Here is a 14,560-nt window from a genome sequence, read left to right on the forward strand (position 1 = left end):
GATAGTATCACCATCATCTTAGTTGTAATATTTATTTCCAGTATTTATATTCTCCCGCAATCCTAATAGATTCTGGGCATATAGTGTCACAATAAAGCATATAATACAAAAATCCAAGCATAACGGAAAACAAATAAGGTACTGAAAAACACTAAGGTCTAAAAGCATGCTCAAGAATATGGTTTTGGTGGAGGTCTGGTTTTCTCCTTGGTAGTTCCTTGATTAATATATTTGTTAGCCTGCTTCATGGTTAGCCTGCTTTCTCTTCTTTGGAATGTTTATACTTCTGGTTTTTTTTTCCAAATAATGTTATTGAATAGTATAAGTAGAAGAAAAAGTATACAAACTATAAAATATAAAAAAAAATATGAAGAAAAACTACCTTATTTATACTTGCATATCAAATTTGTATGGCCATCCATCTTATAGGTTCATTTCATAGGTTCATCACTTTTGATTCCAACTTCCATCTTCATCCCAACAAATGCAAACAAGTTAAGTAATTTATCACCTTTCTTAAGATACAGAGTATATTCTCTTCACCTCTTCTCTCTTAACTAATCAGCAAAAGTCCAATGAAGGATGCCACATATAACTAATTATCTTTCTTAACCTTTCATAACCTTGATTGAATAAGCCAACCTTAAATTCCTTCTCTATAATTTTAACATTCTGAACTCCTTGCAATGCAGTCCCAAAGCTTAATTTCTTGTCATCTTTTTTTGTCCTTTCATTTCAAATTCATTTTATGACCTTTCTTGTCACAGTTGTTAAGTGAATCACTACAATTATTAAGTTAGTAACACATTTGTTAAGTGAATCTGAGTAGTTCCCCATTGACTTTGCTTGTTAGAAGATTGCAAAAGGTGATTGCATGACACCAGGACCTTGCAACTCATAAATATGAACCAGTTGCCAAGCATCTGAATTTTGATTACATGACCAGAGGATACTGCAATGGTTTTAAGTGTGAAAAGCGGTCATAAGTCACCTTTTTCAGTGCCATTATAATTTCGAACGTTCACTAAATATATTGTAAGTTGACAACTACATGCATATGCAGAGACATAACATTCTCAAGAACAATATTGTCAAGATAATTTTCTGAGTTGTAAAATATGGCTTTGAAAACATTCAAAAAGGTGAATAAAGAAAAATGGATGCCTTTGAATTGTGATGCTCAAGAAATTCATTGAGAACTTTATAGAGTGTAAGAATAAAACAGTTAATACTACATGGAGAAAAATAGACAGAAAATGCTAATAAAAAACTAAAGCTTAAATATTTTGGACATATAGTGTGATGGTAAGAATTATCCAAGAAGATCATCTTGCTTGGAAGAATCACAGGCAATTGAAGACCAACAGATAATATGGTAGCTAAAAGTATCACAATGACTTAGCATGAATCTGTAAGATTTCCAAGAAGCAAGATTCCAACAAAATAATGTCTTTTCAGTCACAAAAAATCAAGATTAGCTATGGAATAACATGTCTCAACAGTTTTAACCTCAGAAATTGTGAACACCCTTTTCAGCTACACAACTTATGATTGTTTTAAATATTCCATGGATAGAAAACTGTTTTTATGAAGTTTAATTTTTTAATCCACTCATAGTAAACCAGAACTCTTTGTAAACAGGTACAGTGAATGTTAATATTGTAGAAATACTTAAGGAATTGAGAATATACAGTACCTGGAGAGCCAATTTGGTGTAGTGGTTTTAAGGCATCAGGCTAGAAACTGGGAGATCATTAGTTCTGGTCCTGTCTTAGTCATGAAGCTAGTTTGGATGATCTTAGGCCAGTCACTCTCAGCCCTAAGGCAATGACAAAGCACTTCCAAAAATTCTCGCCAAGAACACTGCAGGGATTTCTCCAGGCAGTCATCAAGAGCCAATAAATTGACAAAGACAAAAAAGTGGCATTAACAAAGAATTGGTTATAGAATGTAGTTTCTAATACATCTAGCTTTTTCTCAAGGTTGGAAAGTAATGGGTAGAAGTATGCATTCTTAGGAATAAGACATTTATTGATATAATTTAAACAAATTTTGGTTTGCAGTATACATAATAGCACCATATAGTGGGCATATGCTCTTAATGTGCTATTTATTATATTAAGAAAAAAATCTTAATTGCCATAAAGAGCACCTCATAGTGTGTGTATATATGTTAGGATTAGGCAGTGATAAAGTTTCAAATGAGCAAAGTAGTTTAGAGAACAATGTATGTAGGCACTAGTGGTAATAGCTTTATTATTATCAGTAATTACAAATAAAAACACTTACGTTAAAAGAAAAAGGTAAATTCAGGTAAAATGGTAGACCATTATAAAATAAATAAGAGTTGAAAAAATGTATAAAACTAACTATAAAATATTCAGAGCTAATTTACTAAATTACTAAAATGATTAAATTATCCATCACAAAAAACTTCAAATATTTAATTTTAAGTTAATTGTAATTAGAATGTTTAACTTTTTAAGTGATAACTCTATTAACATAAATAAAGTAATACACATGTGTTAGCTAACTTTGATTGTTGTATAACATTATAAAATATGTGATGAATTTTAAAATACCTTGATCAGAAGATTATAAGATTATATAGGGAAAACTAAACTGGCCACTTTCCTGAGGTCATATCCAAAGTGTCTGCAGTAAGGGCCACAATAAAATTAGCATCTGTATATTGCCTGTCTCTTGTTAAAAGAAGTCTAATCGAGTCTTTAAGGCCAATTTGAATAAAAGGGGTAACATAGACATGCTATTCATTCCATTTCTTCTGTGTGCATGGATGTTATTGTATTGGTATGCCATTTTGTACCCTTCTGGAAAAGGCAAAGAGGAAACATTGAGTCTAGCTAATGTACAGACTCATCTGCCTCTAGGCACAAAATTCCGGTAAGGTATTTGATCTCTGACCATGGCCTTCCTAGCATGGCTAAGTTTCAGATTTTTGAAGTAAAGCTTAGGTCTTTTTGTAAATCTAGGTCAAGGAACTTACATTTATATTTCCAATAGAATTTTATCATAGCCAATTAAGAGCCAAGAATTCTTTATTATCCATTGTAGGTGGGTGATGTTTCTTTTTTGATAGTTTGCGTAATATAGAGGAGTTGAATGAAGTTGGGACAAATGTACATCCCTGTTTCATCACCTGCTGAGTGGAAATTGTTGGAGAGAGGACAGATGGGCTGAATAGCTGCATGGGATTAGTATGATGTTATTCTTCATAATTAGCATGGGACAATGCTAATCAGTGGATGAGACTTGGTTTCTCCCATATCCTGCTTCTTGGGATCCAATTAATGCTGTCTAATGAGTTTGCCTTTTCAGTCAGAGGACTAGATGATAGTCTAGCATTGAACAGCCCTTGCTTTTGTATAGGCATTCATCTTGTACTATCAGCAATTCTTTTCTGATTTACACAACTACTGTTACACAAATTTGATGAAAATGCATCTATTTTAAGGAGGTGTTGAGAGGTATGATGTGTATGCATTCCAAATCACCTTTCCCTTTAGATTCCAGATCTCGATACAGTCCATTAATGTGTGCATGTATATATTAAATAGTCATAATCAATTAATATTAAAAAGTCATTGACAATCTTCACTTCAGATAATTAAATTTTAATAAAATATATATGCTTGGTATTTGGCTAATTCTTGCTTTGATTGAAAATCCTTCTATAAATCCATTTTTGGATTTTATAATGCTTTATAATGAATTATATTTCTTTCTATAAACTCACAGGAGTCTCCAAATAATGATTATGCATACAGGAACTGAAGTATAACATTATACCTATGGTAAGAAGAATTCTTGATTTCTGTTTGTTTATATTTCATCATTCAATTCAAATTCAACTCAAATTAGCAAAAGAAAAATTTGAAAAAGAATACAAACAAGAAAAATTAAACACCTGACATCAGTGTATTCATAAATAACATTTAGGTATTTAAGTATATAAAGCCTGCCTTCCAGTGTGGATTAGTCATTTAGAATGGATATAATTTTAACAAATCTAATACAAAAATTAGAATTATATTGAAGAAAAATGAAAAGAAATAATTAGTTTTTTTAAAAAAGAATTATATACAGGTAGTCCTCAATGTACAACCAGTTGTTTAACCATTCAGAGTTATAATGGCCTTGGAAAAGGTACTTTATGGTCTGTTAAGTAATTACAGCTCTCATAAAACATCCCCCTCATGATCACAATGCTTTTTGGGCACTTGGCAACCTGTTTGCACGTACAACCACTTGCCAAATGCCTTGAAATTATGTGATCGCCATTTGTAATCTTCTCTACCAGCTTCTCCAGAAAGCAAATGGGGAGGCCGACAGGGAAGGTTGCATGCTGCAGCTGCCTATCAAGAAGATTTCTTCTTATTTCTGGGACTGGTCGAAAGAGCTGCCTGCCAAGGGGAGCTGAATTCCTTCACTGGACTCCAGAAATGGATCCTGGATGCTAGAACTCCAAGTTCCGTTCCTGCAGCCTGGGAAAGGCGTTTTTGCACAGAAGGAAGCTGAATTTCACCAGGTTGCAAAAAAAGAGCTCAGCTCTCAAAGTTCTATTCCACGCATGGAGAGAAATCAAAATCGTTTGGCAGGCTGCTCTTTCACTCTGTCCACTTAACCACCCTGGAGATCACTTAATGTCCTCAACCAGGAGTGCCAGTATTACGGTTGTTGAGCAAATCATTCATATGGGCATCTTGCTTAACAACCACTTCATTCAGCAACCAAGATTTAGATCCCAATTGTAGTCATAAGTCAAAAACTATGTAGTAAAATCAAGCATGTATTTCAGATAAAATTTATATTGCCTCTGTAGTGAATGCCAGAATAAGATCTGTGAAAACCACCAGTCTAGCCTTTTATGGCTTCAGTTTAGATGGGGAAAAAACTATTTTTTTGTTTACCTGGATTTATTATTATGATTGCTATTTAGATACTTTCTTATACAAATATTTGCTCCCAAAAACATTATCCTAGAACTGTAATGGTGAACCTATGGCACATGTGCCACAGATAGTATGCAGTGCTCTCTCTGTGGGCATGTGAGCCGTCGCCCCAGTTCAGTTCCACCTCACATGTGCGCATGCCTCCTCGCCAGCTGGTTGTCAGTTCTCTGCCGCGCATGCGCGGGATACATGCAGGGGGGCTATGCGCACGTGCAGGGGGGGCGCACACATTGCATTTTGGGGGTTCGGGCATGCGCTTTGGCCACTCGGTCCGGAAAAGGTTAGCCATCACTGTCCTAGAAGGTATGTTCTTTGGGGGGAAATTTATAGAAATTATGGTGGCTTTGAAATTAATACTTAATTCTTAAGGAAATATACACTTCTATAATTGATAGATATTTGTTCAAAATGAAATTTTAAAAGATGCCTTAAATAAAACTTAGTAATTATGTATGCAGTCAAGTCCATTTTGTAAAATATAGCCATATAACATGATCTTTTCCTTATCTATTGTGTTAATACAGTATGTTGGGTGAATAAGCAACTACGAATGTAGAACAATAGAAGTAATTGCTAGCAGTTACACCTTGTTTAGCAACTGTTTGCAGTTATGAAGGTGATGAAAAATAATTTATGTCCAATTCTTGCATTTAAGACTTTCAGCAAAGGAAAACTGAAATAAGATCATAAAGGCTGTCATGATTTCACTTAGCGACTGTTTCACTTTATGATCAAATTGCTGGTACCAGTTGTGGTTGCCAGAAGAAGATTATTTGTTCTTTTTTTGCATAAGCAGGAAATGCTAATGTCATGAGCCTATATGGAATAGACCTTGAAAGGGGTACTCATTTTTCTCTGTAAAAAAGAGGGAAATTAAAGAAAGTAGCATGAGGTCAACTACTTCCCTTACCCAAATTGTTCATTATTTGTATTGTAATTTTTTTTTAAAGGAAAATGTCTCTTTAACAGGGAATACTGATGATTCAGAATCATGGCAACTATTGAGGAATTGGCCCATCAAATTATGGAACAACAAATGGGGGAGGTATTTACATTTTTAAAAAAGTTTTATAATAATAAGGAATATATAGAAATTTTCTAGTAGGTCATTATCCAACACTAGAATTTTATAGACATCTTGAGTACAAAGCAAATAACTGTATCCTGTGCTAGAGGAGTTTACTTCCAATAAAGAATGCAGCTTTCACCTTTTTTTTTTTGATAGATAACACACTCCCAAGGATCTGTTACACAGACATTAATGGACGGAACAGCACAAAGAATTCAGATTGTTCCTGCTGATGCAGGACTTTCCTTACCACAGCGGATACAGGTAAAAATCTGTTTCTTTTTTTACTTAATTAAATAATTGAAAAATATTTTGGTATCTAAACATCAGGTGTACAATAACATGATTTTTGAAGCCCTAGAAAAATATGCAGAAAAAAATAATAAAAGATAATAAAACTATCTAGAATACAACATAACATGCATTATGCTTTAAAATATCTTTTTAAAGAACTATTCTGTAAAATGACAGTATTAGAAAGAGGGTGAGTTACAAACCATTGCTCTGTTCTTCAGATTTGTGTATCTTAATTCTTCAAGCCAAGGAACAAGTCAGAAGAAATCAGCCAATATATTGATTTCTTTCGTTTCCAGATAAAAGTGTTTTCCAGAAAAAACACAAGCAACTGTGAAAGCTCCCATGTGTTCTTATGGAGAAAAGATCATCTTCTGAATTCTGAAATAGATGATAGATTTGAAGGAAGGGATGTACTTTATACTATTTACATATAGTAGTGTAAAAGGAATGATCTCTTATTAATGCATTAGATTAGCCTTCCCATCTAATGTTGTTCAGATGGGTTTGATAATAATTTTTATCCAACATATTGACTGAGAAATATGGATGGTTGTCTAGTATTCTACCTATTGTACAGGAATAAATTCTTACCTTGAAAAGAATTGAATCTATTCCAAAATGTGCACATATTTTTTAGGGTTTTGATTTCTTTTCTTTTTTTTAATAAAAGTTATAAAATTCTTTTCAGGCCAGCAAGCATAGATTTTTTAAAATTATTGGTAAATTGAGAACTAAACTATAAAATGTATTCCATTGAGTAATTTTCCACAGACAAGGATTCTGAGAGTTGTCTGGGCACAATGTTTAAGGTTGAAATATTGTTGTCCTTAATGTTAATTCATGGAATACTCTACATGCTCATCTTCTGAAAGCAGATTCATTTTGTCAGTCAAACTTGATAATATCACAGCTATCTTAGATCACATCTTTTAAAAACTTTTTTTAATAATAAACCACAATAATAAGTCAAAGTAAATATGTCACCAGATTGTTACAGATCAACAGACAGGGCAGAAAATTCAGATTGTGACAGCACTCGATCAGACTGCAACAAGCAAGCAGTTCATTTTAACAAATCATGATGGTTCTACCCCAAGTAAAGTGATCCTTGCAAGACAAGATGCTACACCAGGAAAGGTTTTTCTGACAACTCCCGATGCTGCAGGAGGCCAACTGTTTTTTACATCCCCAGATATATCAGCACAGCACATTCAGGTATGGTATCCTATTTTATGATGGTTTATTCATACAACTTTTAAAAATGAAAGCCTTGTTCCCAGTAGTTATACTAAGCATTTTCATGCTATCAACATATAGCAACTTTCTTTGATATAAATTAGATAATGAACAATGTAGTCCAATGAATAGTTTTATTGTTTACGATACTCATGAAATTAGGAAAATTATAATAAAACTATATTTATAACCATTCTAGATATCCTGCATCTTAAATTAAATCTTAATTTTCTAAAGTAAATACAATTTAATTTTGAATAGATTCAATCTGAAATTGAACAGTAAAATAGAAAAATCAAATTAAAGAATGATTCATAAGCCTTTAATCATAATTATTTTTATTCTTTCCTGTTCAGTTTTTACCAAGTGCAGGATTATAGTAAAACAATAATAGTTTCTGAAATATTATCAAATACATACTCCTTTGAAATATGCTTACCCTCCTTCATTTTTGGGAATTTGTCTATAAATATGACTTTAAAAAAAGAAGTTAGTGAAAACAAGATGTATTACTTTGTAATTTTTTTTCCAGATTTTGACAGACAATTCTTCAACAGAGCAAAGCTTAAATAAAGTATTTGATCTCTGTGTTGTTTGTGGAGACAAGGCTTCAGGTAAATCACTATGTACTTTGCAGAATGAATTAGAAGACTTTTTAACCTATGTTCATCTTATGAAATATGTAACTTAATTTTCCTTTTCTTTTATGACTAATACACTTAAACATTGCATAAATATGATTGCATCGAAGCTATGAGCTATTAAAAACAATTTGTTACATCAGAAAGGAAAAATGAAATTGTTGAAAGCATGAAATAATTCTGCTTAAAATGAGACATTTTGAATAGCACTTATATGTGATAAGTAGCAGAGTTCTTTGATCATGTCAATTTCTATTTCCATGAAGTTGATATGAGTATCTCTGATGAGCATATGATAATGTTTATATTCCATAAGCCTGCACTCTTTTCTCAATGGCAACAGTTAGCTCATTTTAAGCATAAAACATTTTGTATTTTGAGAACATTTTGAGCATTCAGCAGTTCTGAGAACAGTACATTTGTTAGTGTGTATTTGATAAACAAAAGCAAACTTAGAGTAAAATTAATACATTTTGTTATGAAATCAGGACGCCATTATGGAGCAGTGACCTGTGAAGGTTGCAAAGGATTCTTTAAAAGAAGTATACGGAAGAATTTAGTGTATTCATGTCGGGGAACAAGAGACTGTGTGATTAACAAGCATCATAGAAACAGATGTCAGTACTGTAGGTTGCAGAGATGTATTGCATTTGGAATGAAACAAGACTGTAAGTTCGAAAGAAATAAAATCATGTAATGCTGTATTGTTTTTTGCACCATTCTTGCATGATACATTTATCTTGGTAAATAATAAATTAAAAGTTTAGAAAGAAAATGCCACTTAAGCTCTGAAAACTAAATTATTTTTGGAATGATCTTTTTTCTTAGGATTCTTATACAGGTAGTTCTCGATTTACAATCACAATTGAGCACAAAATTTATGTTGCTAAATGAGACATTTATTAAGTGAATGTTTCCCCATTTTACAACCTTTCTTGCCACAGTTGTTAAATAAATCACTGCAGTTGTTAAATTAGTAACTTGGTTGTTAAATGACTCTGGCTTCCCCATTGACTTTGCTTGTCAGAAGGTCACAAAAACATGATTCTGGGACTGGGATTCTGGGATTGCAACTGTTATTAATAAGTTGCCAAATGTCTGAATTTTGACCACATGACTATAGGGATGCTGCAATGATCGTAAGTGTGAAAAATGGTCATAAGTCACTTTTTTCAGTGACATAATTTTGAACAGTCACTAAATGAGCTGTTATAAATCAAGGACTACCTGTATGTTAGAATTCTTATATGTGTGCATATATAATGCTGATAAAGAGGCTTGCAGTATATCTTAAAGATGCAAGATATTTTAGATTTTGCGAGTCCATTCTTTTCCGCCGTTATAAAACAGAGAACTGTACATATTGACATCTATGGAAAACAACTCATTTGTTTACTTGGGTTGAAAGAGACCTTTCTCTGATGCTTAAATCAGTGGCATCAGGTTTTTTTTGGACCAATTGCTTTCAAATTCTGTTTGAACGAACCACAAGATTTTTAGGACCTTTCTAGAGATTCTCAATAATATAAATAGCTATTTCCTTGAAAGTTTATCAAATACATTGTAATTGCTTTAAAACATGCAACCAAATGGGAGGATTGAGCTTGCTGTGCAAACGGACACAATTATACAATAAATAAACCTGTTATTAGTCTTTGCTAAGACTTTTGGGCTCACTATTTTCCCAGAGATAACAAATACAAACTTGAGACAAAATAGTTGAATGAATATCTTAAAACATTACAGAGACAATATAAGATTGGAAATTACTGCTGTAATTTCCTGTTAATTACTGTTAGCAGTAATTACTGTTGTTACAAACTAATATTTTCTTATGAAAATATATGGTTACATAAATTGGTAATACTGTACAATTTCAGTTTTGCAAAACTATGCAGTAATAGGAATACAACACTGGAAACGTTTCAGTAATAAAAATTTATTAGAAAACTGCTATAAAGTTATGATCTTCTTATTCCTAACCTCCTGTTTCCCCTGCATGAATTCTGATCTTATAATCATATTAACTTCGACAAGCTCTATACATTTATATAAATTGATGCTAATGCTATTTCTATTAGAATTTACATATGAAAGAAATGATGGTATGTTATTCTGTATACCAAACTTCAAAGCATAAGATAATCATCAATAATATCTGAGGTTGTTTCAAAAGAAATTATTTAGATTTAATACAAGAAGCAATTACATTTAAAACTATCAAGTTGACCAAGTAACTAAAAATTCAAAACTGGTTTCTAAAAACTAAAGCCAAATGTGGTTGAATATTGAATTGATTTTGATAATTCCACCATTCTTTGTAGCTGTACAGTGTGAAAGAAAACCTGTTGAAGCATCACGAGAAAAATCTTCAAATTGTGCAGCTTCTACAGAAAAGATTTATATTCGAAAAGATTTGCGAAGCCCACTTACAGCAACTCCCACTTTTGTAACAGATAGCGAAACAGCGAGGTACGCAAATATTAATTTAGTTTCAATCTCTTTGACATTGAGGCCTTTCTAAAACCATGAAGCAATATTTGTGTTCTTTCATTTCAGATCAACAGGAATGTTGGAGTCTGGAATGTTTGTTAATATTCATCAGTCTGGATTAAAGAATGAACCTGCAGTACTGATGACTGCAGATAAGGTATTGAATAAAATAAATGATTTTTACAATATTTTTATAATATTAAAGAAGTGGCTTCCAAGTTTTATCATGCCATCCATAAGCTAATATAATAGCATTCCACCGTCTTTTAAAGTACAAATTAAAAAAAATCTGCAAATGAAGGTGAAAAAAAATATCTTTTCCCCTTAGCATAACTTTTATCTATATGTAATTAGGGAATTGCCATCTTTTCAGTCTTTGTTCAGCAAAAAGTCATTAGGAATTGCCATAAATATCAAATAGTTAATTTTTCTCTGATCAAAATCATTCCAATGGCAACATAGTTTTTGATCTTTCATCAATCTTTGGCATTCAAGAGGAGTTTTCAATGTTTTATTTTGTAATAATAAAGACGCGTCATCCAGAATTTCTTCTCACAACTGTTCTATGTCCAGAACTTTTTTTTTATTTGTCTTTTATATTCCCATTTTGGTGATCTCAAATTTGTTGTCTTCTATGCCTTCAAATTCTGTAATGTCAGGTAAAAGTAGTTTCAATTTTTTTCTCATCTTCTACAAATGTATCCATTAAAATCGGAATCTTTTCTGTAGTTAGCAATATCTCAGTCCAGTTGTCAAAAAAAACTTTTTTGCCATTTTGACTCTTTTCTGATTGATCCTTTATTTCCCTGTAATGTCCATTTGCAATCTTCATCAAGTCTCATTCCTATTACAGATTTAGAGTTGTTTTCCATGAGTATATTACTTAATTATATTCTTGTTTTTCAACTCTTACAGAAAAAATAACCAATATTCTAAAATCTTTTTGCTCTCCCAATATGTTTAAAACTTTCTTAAATCCAAATCCTTTCCTTTTTTTGCTTTTTGCTAATTGTACAATTATTTTAAATTCTTTAGTCTCTGTTTAAAATTTCTTAAACCCAAAGAAGGTAAAATTCACTAGGTGTCAAACTACTCAGTTTTGAATATTCTAATATCCATAAAGTTAAATTGAACATTTCTGAATGTGATTAGAAAGTGAGTTCATCTGACTGTCTTTTTTAAAGGCTTGTACCTTTTCTGTTAAAATGCACCTTTTGTACATTGTTTTAAAATACTTTCTTTTGGCCTACTCTTCAATGCTTATCTCCTCCTTGTATCATCACCTCAGTGTTTATGCTATAGTTTGATTGAATCTTTACTCACCACAAAAAGATTAAATATACATCAGAATTCAGTTGAAGACAAAAGTACTTCCTGAATAATCTCTGCTAAAGAAAGTTGTCATAGAGAGGAGATTTGGATGTGCAGGAATCCCCTTTTTATATTCAAAACCCAAATGACTTCTCTTTTAATACATGACAGAGACTGTGTTTAAATTCCTAGATTGCAACATCATGCTAATCTCTTAAATGGATATCTAATGGCAAGATTTATGGGGATTCTTGTTTCTGCAAGTAAAAGAATTGGTAGTCATTGTTAGTTGTGAACCACCTAATATTTCAGTGGTTATTAACATAAAGATTGTAGCTATTTCTAGCAGCTTAGTATCTACAAAACTCTTTCTGTCAAAAACATTGCTAAGCAATAAGTTTTAGTTAAAATATATAATGACTAGTATCAGTACTTCGATTTTTATGTATTAATCAAGCATCTTATAAAACTAGCAACAAATATTCTGCAATAAAATGTCAGGAATAGTGTCAGGAATAATACCTATCAATAATGACTAAGTTACTTTTTCCCACTCTTTAGGTTGAAACGTGTCAAGGAGATTTAAGTACTTTAGCAAATGTTGTAACTTCACTAGCAAATCTAAATAAGTCCAAAGATATATCTCAAAATAGTGATGATCTGTCAATGATAGACAACTTAAGCAATGGAGATGCATCATTATCAGAGCTTCAGCAAGATGAACATGCAAGTGCTGATGTTACAAGGTAAGGAGTAATAATATCCGAATATGTTGTCATAATATAGGAAATGCAGTAGAATCTTGAAGAAATATGAAAAAATAATGTTGAATGTTCAACTGTATCTTAGTAGGCAACATGGAGCAGCCAGCTAAGTGTTTAACAGAGTTTAACAGAGATACCTAGTTGGAATACATGTACGTTGTTTTATTAGTGAGATTTATTTATTTATTTATTTATTAAATTTATTTGCTGCCTATCTGCCCATGGGGCTATTCTAGCCGGTTTACAACAATAAAGGTAATCCTTGACTTATAACAATTTGTTTAGTGACTGTTCAAAGTTAGAACAGCATTGGAAAAAGTAATTTATCATACTTATGACCATTGCAGAATCCCCATGGTCATGTGATCAAATTCAAACAAATGGCGATTGACTCATATTTAGGACGGTTTCAGTGTCCTGGGGTCATGTGATCATCTTTTGCAACCTTCTAACAAACAAGGTCAATAGGGAAGCCAGATTCGCTTAACAACTGTGTTACTAACTTAACAACTGCAGTGATTCACTTATAACTGTTAGCAAGAAAGGTGATAAAATGGGGTAAAACTTAGCAACAAAAATGTTAGCTTCAATTGTGGTTGTAAATCAAGACTACCTGTAAAAAGAATGTAAACAAAACAAGTAAAATAGTAAAACAATAACATAAACAATGAAAAAACAATTAAGAATATATCAATATAATAACAAAAAGGGTGAAGAGTAGAGAGCAAGAAGGGTAGGTAGAGTCTGCCATCAAGCATCCACCTCAAGCGTGGAACTCCCCCATTGGGTCCTCAGGCCAACCAGCAAAGGCAAGTTTTCAGACTCATGTGGAAGGATAGGAGAGATAGTACAGCTATTACTCTAGAGCACGGGTATCCAATTTGCAGCGTGACGTTGCTGTCACATGACATATTGCAATGTTTCTCCCCTTCGCAGAGCTCGGGTGGGCATGGCCTGCACATGATGCATCCAACCCACAGGCCGCCAGTTTAACACCCCTGCTCTAGAGGTTAAGATATTCCAAAGGGCAGGCGCTGCTGCAGAGAAGGCACTTCTTCTGGATCCTGATAGTCAGAGTTCTTTGACCAACAGGACCTGTAGTAGGCCCTTTCTGATGGCATGAGTAAGACAGGCAAGGTAAACCTGGACCTATGCCATTAAGGTTCACCATGTAGCTTAGACCTACACCATTAAGAGCTTTAAAGGTCATAACACATTGATCTTCCCTCAGAAGCAGATTGGTAGACAGTCACGTTTGCACAATAGAAGTATATAAGATGGGGTCCCAAAGAATGTTCTCACTGCTGCACTTCGCACCAGCTGAAACTTCTGAATAGATTTTGCCCCATGGATATGCAGTAGTCCAGATGAGAGATGACTGGGGCTTGAGTAACTGAGCGCAGGGAGTCAGAAACCAGGAAAGATTGCAGCTGGTGCACAACTGGAGCTGTGCAAAAATTCTCCTGGTCATGCTCACTACCTGATTTTAGAGCAGGAGATATATGCATGAGTATTATGCCCACTTGCTCCTTTATTTTGGCATTCTTATCTTTTTAGAGTGCCTTGAATCATCATTTTGTGGGTTAATTAACAATAGTTTCAATTTATGTCTGGATTAGGAAAGTCTACTTAACTAAATTAAAAAAAACCAGAACCTTACATCACAGATTGAAGTTGATTTATGATTCAGATAACTAATTTCCGGGAGGTGTGACCCAGAATTTAAGAGTATATTAAATATATGTTGATACTCAAAATTATGTACCAGCTTTCTTT

The 14,560-nt window shown here is 32.9% G+C and overlaps 1 protein-coding gene across 14 annotated transcripts in view; it reads left to right on the forward strand.

Moving 5' to 3' along the window:
• Positions 1–14,560, forward strand: part of NR2C1 (nuclear receptor subfamily 2 group C member 1) — a 30,135-nt gene that overhangs the window by 3,805 nt on the left and 11,770 nt on the right. For 4 of the 14 annotated variants that reach the window (XM_034403081.3, XM_034403084.3, XM_034403083.3 and 1 more), the window contains exons 2-10: positions 3,760–3,815; positions 5,943–6,018; positions 6,199–6,306; positions 7,327–7,554; positions 8,108–8,189; positions 8,705–8,884; positions 10,541–10,688; positions 10,776–10,866; positions 12,582–12,766. In XM_034403081.3, the coding sequence (XP_034258972.1) occupies positions 5,965–6,018; positions 6,199–6,306; positions 7,327–7,554; positions 8,108–8,189; positions 8,705–8,884; positions 10,541–10,688; positions 10,776–10,866; positions 12,582–12,766 (1,076 nt within the window). In that variant the 5' untranslated portion in view covers positions 3,760–3,815; positions 5,943–5,964. Of the gene's footprint in view, positions 1–429; positions 494–3,757; positions 3,816–5,923; positions 6,019–6,198; positions 6,307–7,326; positions 7,555–8,107; positions 8,190–8,704; positions 8,885–10,540; positions 10,689–10,775; positions 10,867–12,581; positions 12,767–14,560 lie in introns of those variants that run through there. The other 10 variants (XM_034403085.3, XM_087873987.1, XM_034403086.3 and 7 more) reach the window with 7 other exon arrangements.

Source organism: Pantherophis guttatus, chromosome 7, assembly GCF_059756535.1.
Source record: "Pantherophis guttatus breed Tessera chromosome 7, ASM5975653v1, whole genome shotgun sequence".
In the NCBI taxonomy this organism is placed as follows: Eukaryota; Metazoa; Chordata; class Lepidosauria; order Squamata; family Colubridae; genus Pantherophis; species Pantherophis guttatus.